The sequence below is a fragment of the Heterodontus francisci genome, chromosome 4, assembly GCF_036365525.1.
Source record: "Heterodontus francisci isolate sHetFra1 chromosome 4, sHetFra1.hap1, whole genome shotgun sequence".
In the NCBI taxonomy this organism is placed as follows: Eukaryota; Metazoa; Chordata; class Chondrichthyes; order Heterodontiformes; family Heterodontidae; genus Heterodontus; species Heterodontus francisci.
In genome coordinates this window covers 175,107,496-175,123,470 of record NC_090374.1, presented here as the reverse complement: position 1 = coordinate 175,123,470, position 15,975 = coordinate 175,107,496, and the positions used below count along the sequence as shown (strand labels likewise).

The window sequence follows — 15,975 nt, the reverse complement described above, 5'->3', positions numbered from 1 at the left end:
TTCCTCAGTACTGCATTGGAGTATCAGCCTTGATTTGTGTGCTCAAGCCCTGGAGGCGGTCTTGAACCCAGAGTCTTGCCACAACAGATCTCAGTTTGTATTCTCCGGAATACAGAAGGTTAAAAGGTGATTTGATTGCTTTAAAGGTTTTAACATTTTGAGAGGAATTGATAGGGTAGGTAACGAGAAACTTTTTTCTGCAGGTTGAGGAGTCTAAGACAAGGAGACATAAGCTTAAAATCAGAGCCAGGCCATTCTTGAGAGAAGTTAGGGAACACTTCACACAAAGCGTGTTGGAAGTTTGGAATTCTCTCTCTCTCTCTCTCACAAAAAGTAGATTCCAGCTCAATTAATAGTTTTAAATCTGAGATCAATAGATTTTTGTGAGACAAAGGTATTAAGGGTTGTGGAGCCAAGGTGCGTGGATGGTGTTGAGATGATCTGTGGATGCCGGAATAGGCTCGAGGGGCTGAATGGCCAACTCCTGCTGCTATATTGCGTGGTAGCATTGATCTAGATCTAGAGCTAGATCTCTCTTGTATGATGCTGAAATTTTGTGAAGTTCTTGGAAATGCACAAGCAAAAAAAAACCCCACTGTCTCTCCTCAGGCCCTGAGCAGCATAAGAAGACTAGCCTGTTTCAACCTGCCATTTTTGTTATCCTTTCATTGGATGAGAGCATCACTGGCAAGGCCAGCATTTGTTGCCCATCCCTCATTGCCCTTGAGAAGGTGGTGGTGTTGTAACTTGCCCCTGCCGTTGCCCTCATTCTCAACTTGCTCCTGCTGATATTGTGCCTGCTAATTCTCTCAACTAGTTTTCTTTCTAATGACACATCCTGTTAAAAGCTGCACTGAAAATTAAAGTAAACCACATCTAGCTTGTGTAATCTCCCTTTACCCTTAGTTATTTAATTAAAATAGTCTTCATTTATCAAACCTTCTTCAGTTTGCATACCTTCACTGGATGCCAACTCCATTCCTCTCCCAATGTAATTGCTGAATCACTAGCTGTTAGCTCTTTCATCTTCTTCCATAGCCCATAGAAATCATGTTTCATTCAGTTCTTTAAAGACACAGTAGGTTCAAAGCAACTTTTAACAGATAGGAACTCCTGCCTTCAATCTTAGTTTTTCTTTTTCCTTTGATATTCTTACCCCAGCCTGCACTTACTATCATATGAAGTTCCCACATTTCTGTAGCAAAAATTATTACCTGTAAACCTTTTTTATTCCATCTACAGAGAAATTTTATTTATCCTCCTCTTCTGGCTTTAAAACAGGACTTTCCCCATCAGAGGATTTCAGATTTATGATGGGCCTATTCACGTCACCAAGACAACCTTCCAGAACTACATGGCAACACCAGTCCGATTCGCCAGTGCTGTAGGATTCTTTCTGAAGAACCCGTGGCAACTGAATCCCAAGAACAGTTTGTCTCTGGTGAAGTTTGGCATGAGTGTATGTCCATCTTGTTGTTTGCCGTTTTGAAATGTTTATACATAGTGTAAAATTCTTTGGAACATTGGCAAAATGTTACAAGTCAGATTAACAGACCATAACTTTACAAACAACAACTTGCATTTATATAGCACCTTTTAACATTGTTAAAATATCCCAAGGTACTTCACAGAAGAGTTCTCAAACAAAATTCAACACCAAGCATGTTGGCATCTTTCCATCTACGAAAGATGATGGACACGTAACAAACAATCCATTTAGGTGGGGTGCCTTCTCTTGGTGCACCTTTGCTGATGGCTGTGAAGACCAATCCTTGAGAGGCAGGTTCTGCCACAAGTGCTGCACATGGAGCTGCCAAGTGATGCTGTGAGTTGCTTATGGCATTGGTGCCTGTTGCCAAGCTGCCGTAGCCACTGGTCGTGGTGGTGATGCACGCCAGTGCACAGGATGTATCGCCATTTCCCTCTTTCGCCAGTTTGTGACTCCCAAGTGCAACAGTTGACATTTAGGACCTTCATGTCACACTTGCAAGTATCCTTGAAACGGCGCTTTTGGCGCCCCGCTGGTTGTCTGGCCCCGGCTACCTCACCATACAGAAGGTCCTTGGGTATGCAACTGTCTTCCATCCTGCGGACGTGTCCAATCCACTAAAGCTGCCTGTTTGATTAGTGCCCACACACTTGGGAGCTCTGCCTTTGCAAGGACTGCCATATTTGTGATTTTGACCTCAGGATATAACCACAATGCACCACAGACAGCAAAGATGGAAATTATTCACGTATGGAGATATCAGGGCAGGGGACCAAAGGCTTGGCCAAAGAGGTAGGTTTTAGGGATCATAGTAAAGGGATCTACTTCAACGCCAGGAGCATCCGGAATAAGGTGGGTGAGCTTGCAGCATGGGTTGGTACCTGGGATCCTGATGTTGTGGCCATTTCGGAGACATGGGTAGAGCAGGGGCAGGAATGGATGTTGCAGGTTCCGAGATTTAGATGTTTCAGAAAGAACAGAGAAGAGGGTAAAAGAGGGGGGGGTGTGGCATTGTTAATCAAGGAAAGTATTACAGCGGCAGAAAGGACGTTTGAGGACTCGTCTACTGAGGTAGTATGGGCCGAGGTTAGAAACAGGAGAGGAGAGGTCACCCTGTTGGGAGTTTTCTATAGACCTCCGAATAGTTCCAGAGATGTAGAGGAAAGGATAGCGAAGATGATTCTCGACAGGAGCGAGAGTAACAGGGTAGTGGTTATGGGGGACTTTAACTTTCCAAATATTGACTGGAAATACTATAGTTCGAGTACTTTAGATGGGTCTGTTTTTGTCCAGTGTGTGCAGGAGGGTTTTCTGACACAGTATGTGGACAGGCCAACCAGGGGCGATGCCACATTGGATTTGGTACTGGGTAATGAACCCGGCCAGGTGTTCGATATAGATGTAGGTGAGCACTTTGGCGATAGTGATCACAATTCGGTTAGGTTTACCTTAGCGATGGGCAGGGACAGGTATATACCGCAGGGCAAGAATTATAGCTGGGGGAAAGGAAATTATGACGCGATTAGGCAAGATTTAGGATGTGTAGGATGGGGAAGGAAACTGCAGGGGATGGGCACAAACGAAATGTGGAGCTTATTCAAGGAGCAGCTAATGCGTGTCCTTGATAAGTATGTACCTGTCAGGCAGGGAGGAAGTTGTCGAGCAAGGGAGCCGTGGTTTACTCAAGAAGTTGAAGCGCTTGTCAAGAGGAAGAGGGCGGCTTATGTTAGGATGAGACGTGAAGGCTCAGTTAGGGCGCTTGAGAGTTACAAGCTAGCCAGGAAGGATCTAAAGGGAGGGCTAAGAAGAGCAAGGAGAGGACACGAGAAGTCATTGGCGGATAGGATCAAAGAAAACCCTAAGGCTTTCTATAGGTATATCAGGAATAAACGAATGATAAGAGTTAGAACAGGGCCAATCAAGGATAGTAGTGGGAAGTTATGTGCGGAATCAGAGGAGATAGGGGAAGCGTTAAATGAATATCTTTCGTCAGTATTTACAGTAGAGAAAGAAAATGTTGCCGAGGAGAATACTGAGATTCAGGCTACTAGGCTAGATGGGATTGAGATTCACAAGGAGGAGGTGTTAGCAATTTTGGAAAGAGTGAAAATAGATAAGTCCCCTGGGCCAGATGGGATTTATCCTAGGATTCTCTGGGAAGCCAGGGAGGAGATTGCAGAGCCGTTGTTGTTGATCTTCAAGTCGTCATTGTCGACAGGAGTAGTGCCGGAGGACTGGAGGATAGCAAATGTTGTCCCCTTGTTCAAGAAGGGGAGTAGAGACAGCCCTGGTAATTATAGACCTGTGAGCCTTACTTCGGTTGTGGGTAAAATGTTGGAAAAGGTTATAAGAGACAGGATTTATAATCATCTTGAAAAGAATAAGTTCATTTGCGATAGTCAGCACGGTTTTGTGAAAGGTAGGTCGTGCCTCACAAACCTTATTGAGTTTTTTGAGAAGGTGACCAAACAGGTGGATGAGGGTAAAGCCGTGGATGTGGTGTATATGGATTTCAGTAAGGCGTTTGATAAGGTTCCCCACGGTAGGCTATTGCAGAAAATACGCAAGTATGGGGTTGAAGGTGATTTAGAGCTTTGGATCAGAAATTGGCTAGCTGAAAGAAGACAGAGGGTGGTGGTTGATGGCAAATGTTCATCCTGGAGTTTAGTTACTAGTGGTGTACCGCAAGGTTCTGTTTTGGGGCCACTGCTGTTTGTCATTTTTATAAACGACCTGGATGAGGGTGTAGAAGGGTGGGTTAGTAAATTTGCGGATGACACGAAGGTCGGTGGAGTTGTGGATAGTGTCGAAGGGTGTTGTAGGGTACAGAGGGACATAGATAGGCTGCAGAGCTGGGCTGAGAGATGGCAAATGGAGTTTAATGCGGAGAAGTGTGAGGTGATTCACTTTGGAAGGAGTAACAGCAATGCAGAGTACTGGGCTAATGGGAAGATTCTTGGTAGTGTAGATGAGCAGAGAGATCTTGGTATCCAGGTACATAAATCCCTGAAAGTTGCTACCCAGGTTAATAGGGCTGTTAAGAAGGCATATGGTGTGTTAGCCTTTATTAATAGGGGGATCGAGTTTCAGAGCCACGGGGTCATGATGCAGCTGTACAAAACTCTGGTGAGGCCGCACCTGGAGTATTGCGTGCAGTTCTGGTCACCGCATTATAGGAAGGATGTCGAAGCTTTGGAAAGGGTGCAGAGGAGATTTACTAGGATGTTGCCTGGTATGGAAGGAAGGTCTTACGAGGAAAGGCTGAGGGACTTGGGGTTGTTTTCGTTAGAGAGAAGGAGGAGGAGAGGTGACTTAATAGAGACATACAAGATAATCAGAGGGTTAGATAGGGTGGATAGTGAGAGTCTTTTTCCTCGGATGAGGATGGCAAACACGAGGGGACATAGCTTTAAGTTGAGGGGTGAAAGATATAGGACAGATGTCAGAGGTAGTTTCTTTACGCAGAGAGTAGTAGGGGCGTGGAACGCCCTGCCTGCAACAGTAGTAGACTCGCCAACTTTAAGGGCATTTAAGTGGTCATTGGATAGACATATGGATGTAAATGGAAGAGTGTAGGTCAGATGATCGGCGCAACATCGAGGGCCGAAGGGCCTGTACTGCGCTGTAATATTCTAATTCTAATTCTAATTCTAATTCTAATTCTAAAGGAGGAGAGGGAGAGGTTTAGCAAGGGAATTCCAGAGCTTAGGACCTAGGCATCTGGAGGCATGGCTACCTTTGGTGGAGCAAAGGAAATTGGGGATGCTCAAGAGACTAGAATTGGAGGAGTGCACAGTTCTCGGAGGATTGTAGGACTGGAGGAGGTTACAGACATAGGGAGGGCAGAGACCATGGAGGGATCGCAGAGGATTGTAGGACTCAATATGATGGTACATAATTATTCACAGTTAAAAGTTATTATGAGCTCTTCTGTTGTGCCTGAAAGCTGGGCTGTTTGTGCATCTCCCTTTGACTGTTCACTAATTATTTTATGCTTTGAGTATAAGAAGCACTGCTTATCATTCTTATGGGATGGTTGCTAGATAAATGCAGCCCACAGGCTTTCCATTGTTATGTGTGCCCTGTTTATTGTTTTGATTTTTGTTTTTGTTTCTCAGTTTTCTCTCCTCCCCGTCTCTCCGGGAAGGTGTTGACTCAATGCTGGAGTTAAAAGGCTTCATGGATTCTGACCTCCTTCCAGCACTACAACCAAGTAGCCATTCTAGATGGTGGGTGTTAGTAGGTCAATCCACTGTGGAGGTCATCACCACTGTATCTGAATCTGGTTTTTGGTGTGACGTTCACAGGCAAGCACATCTTCCAGCTGAAAACCCTGACAGGGCAGCTGGGGTGGGGGATGGGGGGTCGCAGGGCAGTGGAGTTGGAGGAACCCTGGGTTTAACTTTTCAATCAAAAGACAGCACCTCTGGCAGGGCAGAGCTCCTTTGGTACTGCTCTGGGCATGTTAGCCTGGATTGTGTGCTCAAGTCTATGGAGCAAAGACCATTTGGTACAGGTCAGGAGTGGAAATCGGTTGATGGTTGGTTTAATTTCTTCCCAACACCAGTCCTGGGCCATGGAAACTCAATGTAACCGCTTCCATCCCGTACTACTGACCAAAATGGGATCAGCTAACTCAATGTCGACCAAACTCGGCACCTTCTATTCTGTGCAGTTGTATATCGCACTAGGCAGTATATTAACTACTTGAACAACTGGCTATCTTCTGGGGCCATTTTGAATGACCTTTTGTGTGAAATAGTCTCAAGATCATAGAATGACCATTCAGCCCATCGTGCGTGTGCTGGCTCTTTGAAAGAGCTATCCAATTAGTCCCACTTCCCTACTCTTTCTCCGTAGCTTTGCAATTTCTTTCCATCAAGTATTCAATTCCCTTTTGAAAGTGTTACGACCGAGGCGGGAGGATGCACTGTCTTTCTCTAGTTCCGCTTCCCCACGGGTCATAACATATATTTAAATGTTTTACCCAGTTACCAATATGGCCAATTATATAGTCTATTTTTATTTCAGAATAAAATCCACCACCCAGAAGGATACTCCCTCTATACTGCTCAGCGCGTGTCAGCCTAGATTGTGTGTTCAAGTTTCCACCTGGGACTCAAACCCACAACCTTGACGTTCAGAGGCAAGAGTGCTACATACTGAGCCACAGTTGATGCTCAGACATGCTGCTTACATCAGTAATGTTCTATCTTCAACACTTTTGATTGCATTTACTGCTCAGGTATCCTTGAAAGTGTTCTTTGGCAAACCAGGCCCGTGGTTTGAGGGCTGTGATCTCGACGGTGACAAGAATGCAGTGTTCCATGACATCGATGGCTCCGTAACAGGGTTCAGGGACACGTATGTCGGCCGCATGGATAACTTCCTGATTCAGCATCCCAGCTGTGAGAATGTCACATCCTGGTTTGGTTCAGTTTGCAGCGGAAAGTACGCTCAGGTAAAAAGAAATCGAGGGCGGGGGGAGGTGGAGGGGGATGAAATAATTTCGATATGTTTATTTCAAAGTGCCTTTCACAACCTCAGGATGTCCGAAAGTGTTTTACAGCCAATGAAGTACTTTTTGAAGTGTAGTCACTGTTATAGTGTAGGAAACATGATAATTTGCACACAGCAAACTCCCACAAACAGCACTAATGAACAGATGATTTTTTTTTTTTAAAGTGATGGTGGTTGAGGAATGAATATTGATCAGGACACAGGTGAAAGCTCCATTGCTGTGTTTTACAATAGTGGCTTTAGGATCTTTTACATTCACCCACAAGAGCAGAAAGGGCCTCAGTTTAACATCTCATCTGAAAGACAGCACCTCCAACAGCATAACACTCCCTCAGTACGACACTGGAGTGTTAGCTCACGTGTCGAGGGGGACTTGAACCCACCCTGTGCTGGCTCAACTGTGAGTGTTACCCACTGAGCTAAAGCTATATCTGCTTGCTTGCATGATCAGATTTGTACTTTTATTTTTTAAAATAACATACTTGTTGTTTGCCAAATACAAGCTGAGTATTTTGAGTCAGACACAGTCACTTGTGTTGAGAAGGCAGAGGCAAATTCTTTGATTCAACTGTTAATTCCTTAATTGCAGAAGTTGATCCCACAGAATGGTACCTTACCTTTCCACAGATTGACTCAATTCCAAGGATTTACAAGTGGAATGAGATGGCTCTGCCTTAATGTGTTGCCATAATTTCAACAGATGGTAGTTTGATGTTTTTGGTTTTTTTAAAAAAGCACTACACCCAGAGAACTGATTGAATAGGCAGTGCACATATTGTTTGGCTTCAGAGAAAATCCCTCCGTTCTTGTTTTGACTGATTTATTAACATAACTAAATTGAATTGTGTGCCCTTTTCTCTTGTATAGTTCCGAAAATGCGGATTGCTTTTGATTTACAAATCTCTTCGGAGCTCAACCTTATTGGTTTATTGAGATTTGCAAGAAGTATCACTTCATTTTTCCAGGTCAAGAAAATCAGTCAACAGAATTCCCCAGTGAATTGCACAGACTCCCCAAGCATAGGACTTGATTAATGCAGTTCGGAAACATCATCACGACAGAAACCCTTAGCCAATATGTCTGCACCAATTTAATCGGCGTGAGCTTTCCCCATTTTTGGCCCTCACTGTCCGCATTGGGCAGACACAGGAAGGCTAGGAGCAGAGTGAAGCTTCCTCTATTTTGTTCCAATTTTAGAAGAAGATCAGTTATTACATTTAGTTACTGACAAAGCGGTGTGGTTTTGTGCAGGGAGCTGGTATGTTGAGATTGACCAAACTCAACTTTAAAGTCTCGCGCTTAATATTTCTAAAGCGTCTTTCACGACCTCAAGGTGCCCCAAAGAAAGAAAGTCCTGCATTTATATGGTGACTTCCATGACCACTGGCCGTCTCAAAGTGCTTTACAGCCAATGCAGTACTTTTGAAATGTCTTCACTGTTGTAATGTGGGAAAAGCAACAGCCAATTTGTGAACAGCAAGCTCCCACAAACAGCAATATGATAATGACCAGATAATTTGGTTTTAGTAATGTTGGTTGAGGGATAAATATTGGACAGGACACTGGGGAGAACTCCCCTGCTCTTCTTCCAAGTAAAGCCATGGGACCTTTGACATTCACCCGAGAGGGCGGATGAAGCCGTGGTTTATCGTTTCACCCAAAAAAACACCTCTGCCAGTGCAGCTGTCCCTCGGTACAGCACTGGGAGTGTCAGCCTAGATTTTTTGCTCAAGTTCCTGAAATGGGACTTGAAGCCACAACCTTCTGACTCAGAGGTGAGAATGCTGCCCACTGAGCCACAGCTAACACTTAGTCTAGAAAACAGACCACTGTCCTTCATGTGTATGGACAGGGGTTTTGAAAGTGAGAAGACAATGACACTGAATCACCTGGTTATTGGGTTAATCACTGTGTCGTGATGCTGTGACTGTTGTTCCAGGTTTATATACAGACTCGCCGACCTCAAAATCTAACCATGACCATTGTAAGAGACGAATATTCCAAACATCCGATGACTCTACGCGGCATCAATCAGCGAGCAGACTTCCAGCAATACCAGCCTGTCGTGATGCTGCAGAAAGGCTACACAATTCACTGGAATGGCCGTGCACCAGAGGAAATCTTTCTGTATCTTATAAACTTCAATAAGTAAGCTACAGTTTCACATGTCACTGAAATACCTCTAAAGAGAAAGTTGTCACTTTTCAGTTATCCTGTACTGTAACAGGGCAGGAATATTTCTAGAAGTTGGTCTAATTATAAAAAAGTTTCTTTTTTAAAAATGTTATTACTTTCTGGTAAAAATGTGCTCATCCACATGAAAGGTGTTAGTTCTGAGAAACCGGGCCCAAATCATGCAGAAAAATAATGGTGTGTTAACGATGCACGTCATAATAAATGAGCAAATCGCCCAGTGGGTTCAGGGTATAAAGAGATACGTTGTGAGCTGTGAATCTGAAGAACTTGCTTGTTGATTTACTCCACTCCATCAATTGCTTCACGTAAGTGATATCTTGCCCTCAGCCTCATTTTTATTTTTAAGAACTTGCTGGATTTACACATTAATTATGACCTTCCCTCCATCATAAGATCAGAAGTGGGGATGTTTGCTGATGATTGTACGATGTTCAGCACCATTCGTGACTTCTCAGATACTGAAGCAGTCCATGTCCACATGGAGCAAGACCTGGACAACGTCCAGGCTTGAGCTGATAAGTGGCAAGTAACATTCGTGCCACATTAGTGCCAGGCAATGACCATCTCAAACAAGAGAGCATCAACCATCTCCCCTTGATGTTCAATGGCATTATCATCACTGAATTCCCCACTATCAACATCCTGGGGGTTACTATTGACCAAAAACTGAACTGCAGCAACCATATAAATGCTATGGCTACAAGAGCAGGTCAGGGGCTGGGAATTCTGCAGTAACTCATCTCCTGTCTGCCCAATGCCTGTCCACCATCTACAAGGCACAAGTCAGGTGTGTGTTGGAATACTCTCCACTTGCCTGGATGGGTGCAGCTTTAAGAACACTCAAGAAGCTCGACAACATCCAGGACAAAAGCAGACCACTTGATCAGCACCCCAGCCACCACCTTCAATAATCACTCCCTCAACCACCGATGCACAGTGGCAGCAGTGTGTACATCTACAAGATACACTGCAACAGCTCACCAAGGCACCATCGATAGCACCTTCCAAACGCGTGACCTCTACCACCTAGAAGGACAAGGGCAGCAGATGCATGGGAACACCACCACCTGCAAGTTCCATTGCAAGGCAAACACCAGTCTGACTTGGAACTATATCGCCATTCCATCACTGTTGCTGGGTCAAAATCCTGGAACTCCCTTCCTAACAGCACTGTTGGTGTATCTACACCCCAAGGACTGCAGCGGTTCAAGAAGGCAGCTTACCACCACCTTTTCTGGGGCAATTAGGGATGGGCAATAAATGCTGTCCGAGCCAGCGATGCCCACATCCCAAAAATGAGTTTTTAAAAATTGCCCATTAAACTTGCCGCAGAATGTTTGGGCTTGTAATTAAAAGCGTAATTACTCTTAACATTGCAGTAATTATTGCAGCAATGCCAATCAACCTTAGGGCTCAAAAAGTAAATAATTTAAACTGTTCAGTCTCATTCCTGGATGTGGTAAGTTCATTTTAGAGATTTTTAAAAGTTCAAGTTATTAATTTTTTAAAATGTTTTTCTTCTTACTTTTCCATTCTCTGTTTTTCACTCTCTCTTAATCCAATCTTTCTTTCTTTCTCATTTCTCTTTCTATCCCTGTTTTGACTCTAATTCACCCGATTTCCTTTTCTATCATTCCTCTGTTTCTTTCTTAATCCTTAAATCTCATTGATTGAGGAGATAGACTGTTGGTCCCGTCGTTCACTGAGGTCCCACATGCACCGTTGCCCTCATCACGCCGTGACCACTTCGCACACCCAGCCAGTTATGGCACAAACACATTTTCAAGCTAAAGGGTAGGGGAAATGTCTAAATAATGAGGCTCGCTGTGAGACGCCCCACTCCAGCAAAATTTGGCTTTTCCCTAAACTTGGGCACATAGTGCATCTGCATCAAGCACTCCATGATCAAGTATCGTGTGGTTACTGGCAGAACCAAGCTCCCTCATGTCGCATTTTCTTTTATTTTCCACTGTTTTGAGTGAAATTGCTAATTTAGTACTGAATTGGGGTCAAGCTGCTACTATGGCAACAAGTCCCCTAAAGGTTTTCCCTCACAAACCGATCTTCTGGATGTGGTCACAACCAGATTTGTTCATTGAGTTTGTGGTTTTCTGATTTCTTGTAGAGATGACTGGATCCGGGTTGGTCTCTGCTACCCACAAACCACCACTTTCCAAGTCATAGCTGACATTTACCAAAGACAAAACTCAACAGCCCACAGTGTGGAGGATTACAAAGCAGTGCCTTCTCTGAAAGAAATGCAGAATAAACCAATGGAGAGACAATACTATTTTGACAATAGTACCGGGTATGTTCCTTCTTTCCTCTGTAGCTATTTCCTGAATAATGTGCTGGATGCTTAACGATACATGACGACCGAGGAACCCATTTGGACTCGCATCTTTTTTGGGCACGTTTATTCTATTTTCCGGGCAACAACAACTTTTATATTTATAAAGCACCTTTAACATAATAAAACATCCCAAGGTGCTTCATAGGAGTGTTTATAAAGCAAAATTAGACAGCAGGCCACGTAAGGCAATATTAGGTTATTGGCTGAAAGCTTGGTCAAAGAGGTGGGTTTTAAGGAATGGCTTAAACTTGGGGCCCAGGCAGCTAAAAGCACAGCTACTAATGGTGGAGCAATTAAAATTGGGGATGGGCAAGAGATCAGAATTGGAGGAGTGTAGAGATCACGGAGGGCTGTAGGAAATTACAGAGATAGCGAGGGGTGAGGCCATGGAAGGATTTGTAAACAAGCATGAGAATTTTAAAATCAAGGCACTGTGTGACCCGGAGCCAATGTAGGTCAGCGAGCACAGGGACGATGGGTGAGCAGGACTTGGTGCGAGTTAGGATACAGGAAGCAGAGTTTTAGATGAGCTCAAGTACATGGAGGCTGGCCAGGAGAGCACTGGATGACATCTGATCGATGAAATATGTGCGCAATCTGGGCAACTGTGATGTAGAGCTGATTGGAGCAGAGGAGTTCTCTGCAGTACCAGATTAAGGAGCTGAGCAACTCAAAACTGAGGTGCTACAGTTGTTGGAAGGCTGCAATTACAGCATAACAAGTTTGCAGAGGCAGATTCCATTCTAAGTTTGGACAAGGCATTTAAAATGGTGGTGGGAGAGGGAATGTTGACAGGAAGTGTTTGCAGATGCAAATTTTAACAGAAAATACAGAAGCTATATATTAAAAAAAAATAGTGCATGTGTTTACATCTTGACTCTGATCAGGAATTAATTATGTGGTTATGGTGAACTGATCCTAAGATGCCATTATAAAAAGGATACCGAGACACTGGAGAAGGTGCAAATAAGATTCAATTGTGGCTTCCCAAAAGGAATTGGATAATTATGTGAAGAGGAAAAAATTTGCAGGACTATCAGGCAAAGGCGGGGGAGTGGGACTAGCTGAGCTGTTCTTACAGAGAGCTGGCATAGACACGATGGGCTGAATGGCCTTCTGTAACCATTCTATGATTCTACAAGGTTGATATCAGAACTGAGAAGTAATAACTCTAGGGAAAGTTTGAGCTGGCTGGGTCTCCCTTCTCTAGCGAAGAGAGGACTGAGAGATGACCTGATGGAGGTCTTTAAGATCATGAAGGTGTTTGATAGGGTAGAGATGAAGATAATGTTTCCACTTGTGTGGGGGAGTCCAAAACTAGAGGACATCAATATAGGATAGTCACTAATAAGTCCAATAAGGAACTCAGAAGAAACATCTTCACTCAGAGAGTGGTGAGAATGTGGAACTCACTACCACAGGGAGTGAATTGTATAGATGCATTTAAAGAGGAGCTAAATAAACATGAGGGAGAAAGGGTGAGATGAAGTAGGACGGAAGGAGGCTCTTGTAGAGCATTAACACCAGCATGGACCAGTTGGGCCAAATGGCCTGTTTCTGTAGTGTAGACTCGACGTAACTGGTCTTGTTAAAGGATGTGGGAAGGAAAGAGCACTTTGGAACCAATTCACTAAAAGTCCAAAGGGTAATTTTTGCATCTATTGAGAATTTTCCGCCGAACGTGCACAGCATCACCTAATGCTGCATTGAGAAAAGGAATGAAGTCTCAACCCTCCCTTCTGTCTCCAGGCTGCTATTTCTAATGCTCCAGGCACGACATAGTCGGGAAGGGCACAGCTACTGTGCTGCTCAGGGCTGCGAGCGAGTGAAGATCATGGCCACCATGCGGTCACAAGGCGTGAGCAACTGCATGTCCACTGGCTACCCGAAATATTCCACACCTCCGAAAGCCACAGTAGCAATGCCACCAAAGAGCTCGGACAAATGTGAGAACTGTGGAGCTTCTCAGGTAAGCACTTCCCCTTTTTAAATCCAAGTTAGCCAGGTAATCCTGTGCTCCTTCAGCTGGACATTGTGCATGCATTGTGGCTCAGCTGTCATCTATTACTCATGTATATTACCTTATGAAAGAAATAACTTGCATTTATATAGCGCCTTTTATGAGCTCAGCATGCCTCAAAGTGCCTTGCAGCCAATGAAGTACTTTTAAAGTGTGGTCACTGTTGTGATGTAGGAAATGCAGCAGCCACTTTGGGCATCCTGAGATCAGGAAAGATGCTCTTCGGTTAAGGGTGATCTAATCCCAAAAGTTTAAAATGATTAAAGGAGTTGATAGGGTAGATAGAGAGAACAGATTTCCTCTGGTGGGGGGGAATCTATAACAAGGAGACATAACCTTAAAATTAGAGCCAGGCCATTCAGGGGTGATGTCAGGAAGCACTTCTTCACACAAAGGGTAGGGGAAATCTGGAACTCTCTCCCCTAAAAGCTGTTGAGGCCGCAGGTCAATTGAAAATTTCAAAACTGAGATTGATAGATTTTAGTTAGGCAAGAAATATGTAGCAAAGGTGAGTAGATGGAGTTTAGATACAGTTCAGCCATGATCTAATTGAATGGCACAACAGGCTCGAGGGGCTGAATGGCCTTCCCCTGTTCCATATTCCAATCAAATTCTTACATGGGGAATAAACTGCTTAAATTTGTTATTATTTGAAAAGCATCATTGTGTGAAAACTGGATCAGCCACCGGATCTTATTCAGATAAGAACTAATTTTAGTGTTGTTTCTGTTCTGCAGCTAGTTTTTACAAGCGATCCACACAAAACCTACCTCCTCGTACAAATCCAATCCCTCAGCAAAGCGGACATCCAGCAGGACCGCAGCGAGTCCTATATTTCTGTAAGTAACCCTGGAGCTACTGCAGTCACTTTCTTTGAAAGAGGAGTGCTCAGGAAATATGTTGGGTCAGAGCAGGTGATTCAAAGAAAATGCAAGGTGACCATGAGTGGGAAAGAATATTCAGCTGTGCAAGCCTTTAGAACACACCCTCCCCTAATAATGTGCAAATAATTGTTTCTTCATTGAAAAGCTGGTATGAAAATGGATGTCCCATCATTAAAACTGATCCACATATTGACAGACATTGGGCGTTTCCTTCTAAAGATTCCTAATATGGGCTCTATGATCTTTTCTTCCTACTTTCATATGTTCTGACCTTGAAACGGGTGAAAAATCTTTTAATTAGTTTATTGTCAAATTGCAGAGTGATATTTATAATCTATCGCCTTAATGAAATTTGGTTTGTTCTGTTTGGTTTCCTGGTTTCTGGCAGCTTAAGGTGGACATGTTTATAGACACACAGACAAATAATTGTCAGCATGCTGATTTTCTTCCTAATTGTAGTGACCTTATCCCATCATTTTTTGATGTAAATCTATGTTGTCAAGTGTATAGTGTGATGCGCAGATTGTTCCCAGCATGGAACTGGAGTTTGATGACAAGAATCTTAATCAAGAGATGTCAATGGGTGTATGTCTGTGTGCATCTCTGTGTTGCGCTGATATAATAAGTGTAAATGAGAGGAGCGTCTATCCCATTGTATTTTTTTAAAATCTTGGGGTCTTGACTTGGCCAGGCGGAGTGTCAGTCGTCAGAAAATGAAAGTTTACATTGCATCTTTTAAACAACCCTTGCAAGCGTAGTTGTTTAATATTGGAGCCCCGCAATATAATGAGAGAAAAGCATTGGCGGTTTAAGGCAGAGAGAAATGGTATAATATAATTATTGATTTAAAATTTGGCCAAAATAACCAATTGGAATTGCGTATAGAGGGAGTCATTGGATTACTGTCTTTAGAGCAGATAGGCTAAGAGGAGAGTTGATAAAGGTGTTAAAAATCATGACTGGTTTAGATAGAGTAAAGAGAAATTATTTCCAGTGGCTGAAGGGTCAATAACCAGAGGGCACAGATTTAATGTGATTGGCAAAGGAACCAGAGGCAGCGAGTGATTAGGAACTGGAGTGCACTGCCTGATCGGGAGGTGGAAACAAATTCAATAGTAGCCTTCAAAATGGAATTGGATAAATATTTGAAGGAGAAAAACTGCAGGGATATGGGGAAAGAGCAAGGGGTGGGTAGTGGGACTAGTTGGATTGCTCTTTGAAAGAGCCAGCGCAGACTTGATGGCGGAATGGTCTTCTATGCTGTATTAATCTATGATTCTATGGGCAGAATACAGACCATGCCAGATCAGACTAATCTGACTTGTCTAATTGAATAATTAGTCACAGGCACTGTTTATCAGGTGTTAATGCAGCTTTATTATCCTTCATTACCCCTTTGCTAACAGTGATGCATAGGTTCCTCATCTCTCTGAAGTCTGCATAAGGCCAGTACATATTGAACTGCTCCTGTGTTACGGAACATCACTGTGAAATTTTCAAAGCTGAGGTTAAT

General features: G+C 43.6%; 1 protein-coding gene across 4 annotated transcripts in view; it reads left to right on the top strand.

Moving 5' to 3' along the window:
* The window catches only part of cemip2 (cell migration inducing hyaluronidase 2), a 90,863-nt gene that overhangs the window by 69,149 nt on the left and 5,739 nt on the right, over positions 1 to 15,975 (top strand). For all 4 annotated transcript variants that reach the window (XM_068030589.1, XM_068030588.1, XM_068030590.1 and 1 more), the window contains 6 exons: positions 1,282 to 1,459; positions 6,735 to 6,950; positions 8,949 to 9,157; positions 11,331 to 11,513; positions 13,308 to 13,527; positions 14,316 to 14,417. In XM_068030589.1, the coding sequence (XP_067886690.1) occupies positions 1,282 to 1,459; positions 6,735 to 6,950; positions 8,949 to 9,157; positions 11,331 to 11,513; positions 13,308 to 13,527; positions 14,316 to 14,417 (1,108 nt within the window). The remainder of the gene's footprint in view (positions 1 to 1,281; positions 1,460 to 6,734; positions 6,951 to 8,948; positions 9,158 to 11,330; positions 11,514 to 13,307; positions 13,528 to 14,315; positions 14,418 to 15,975) is intronic.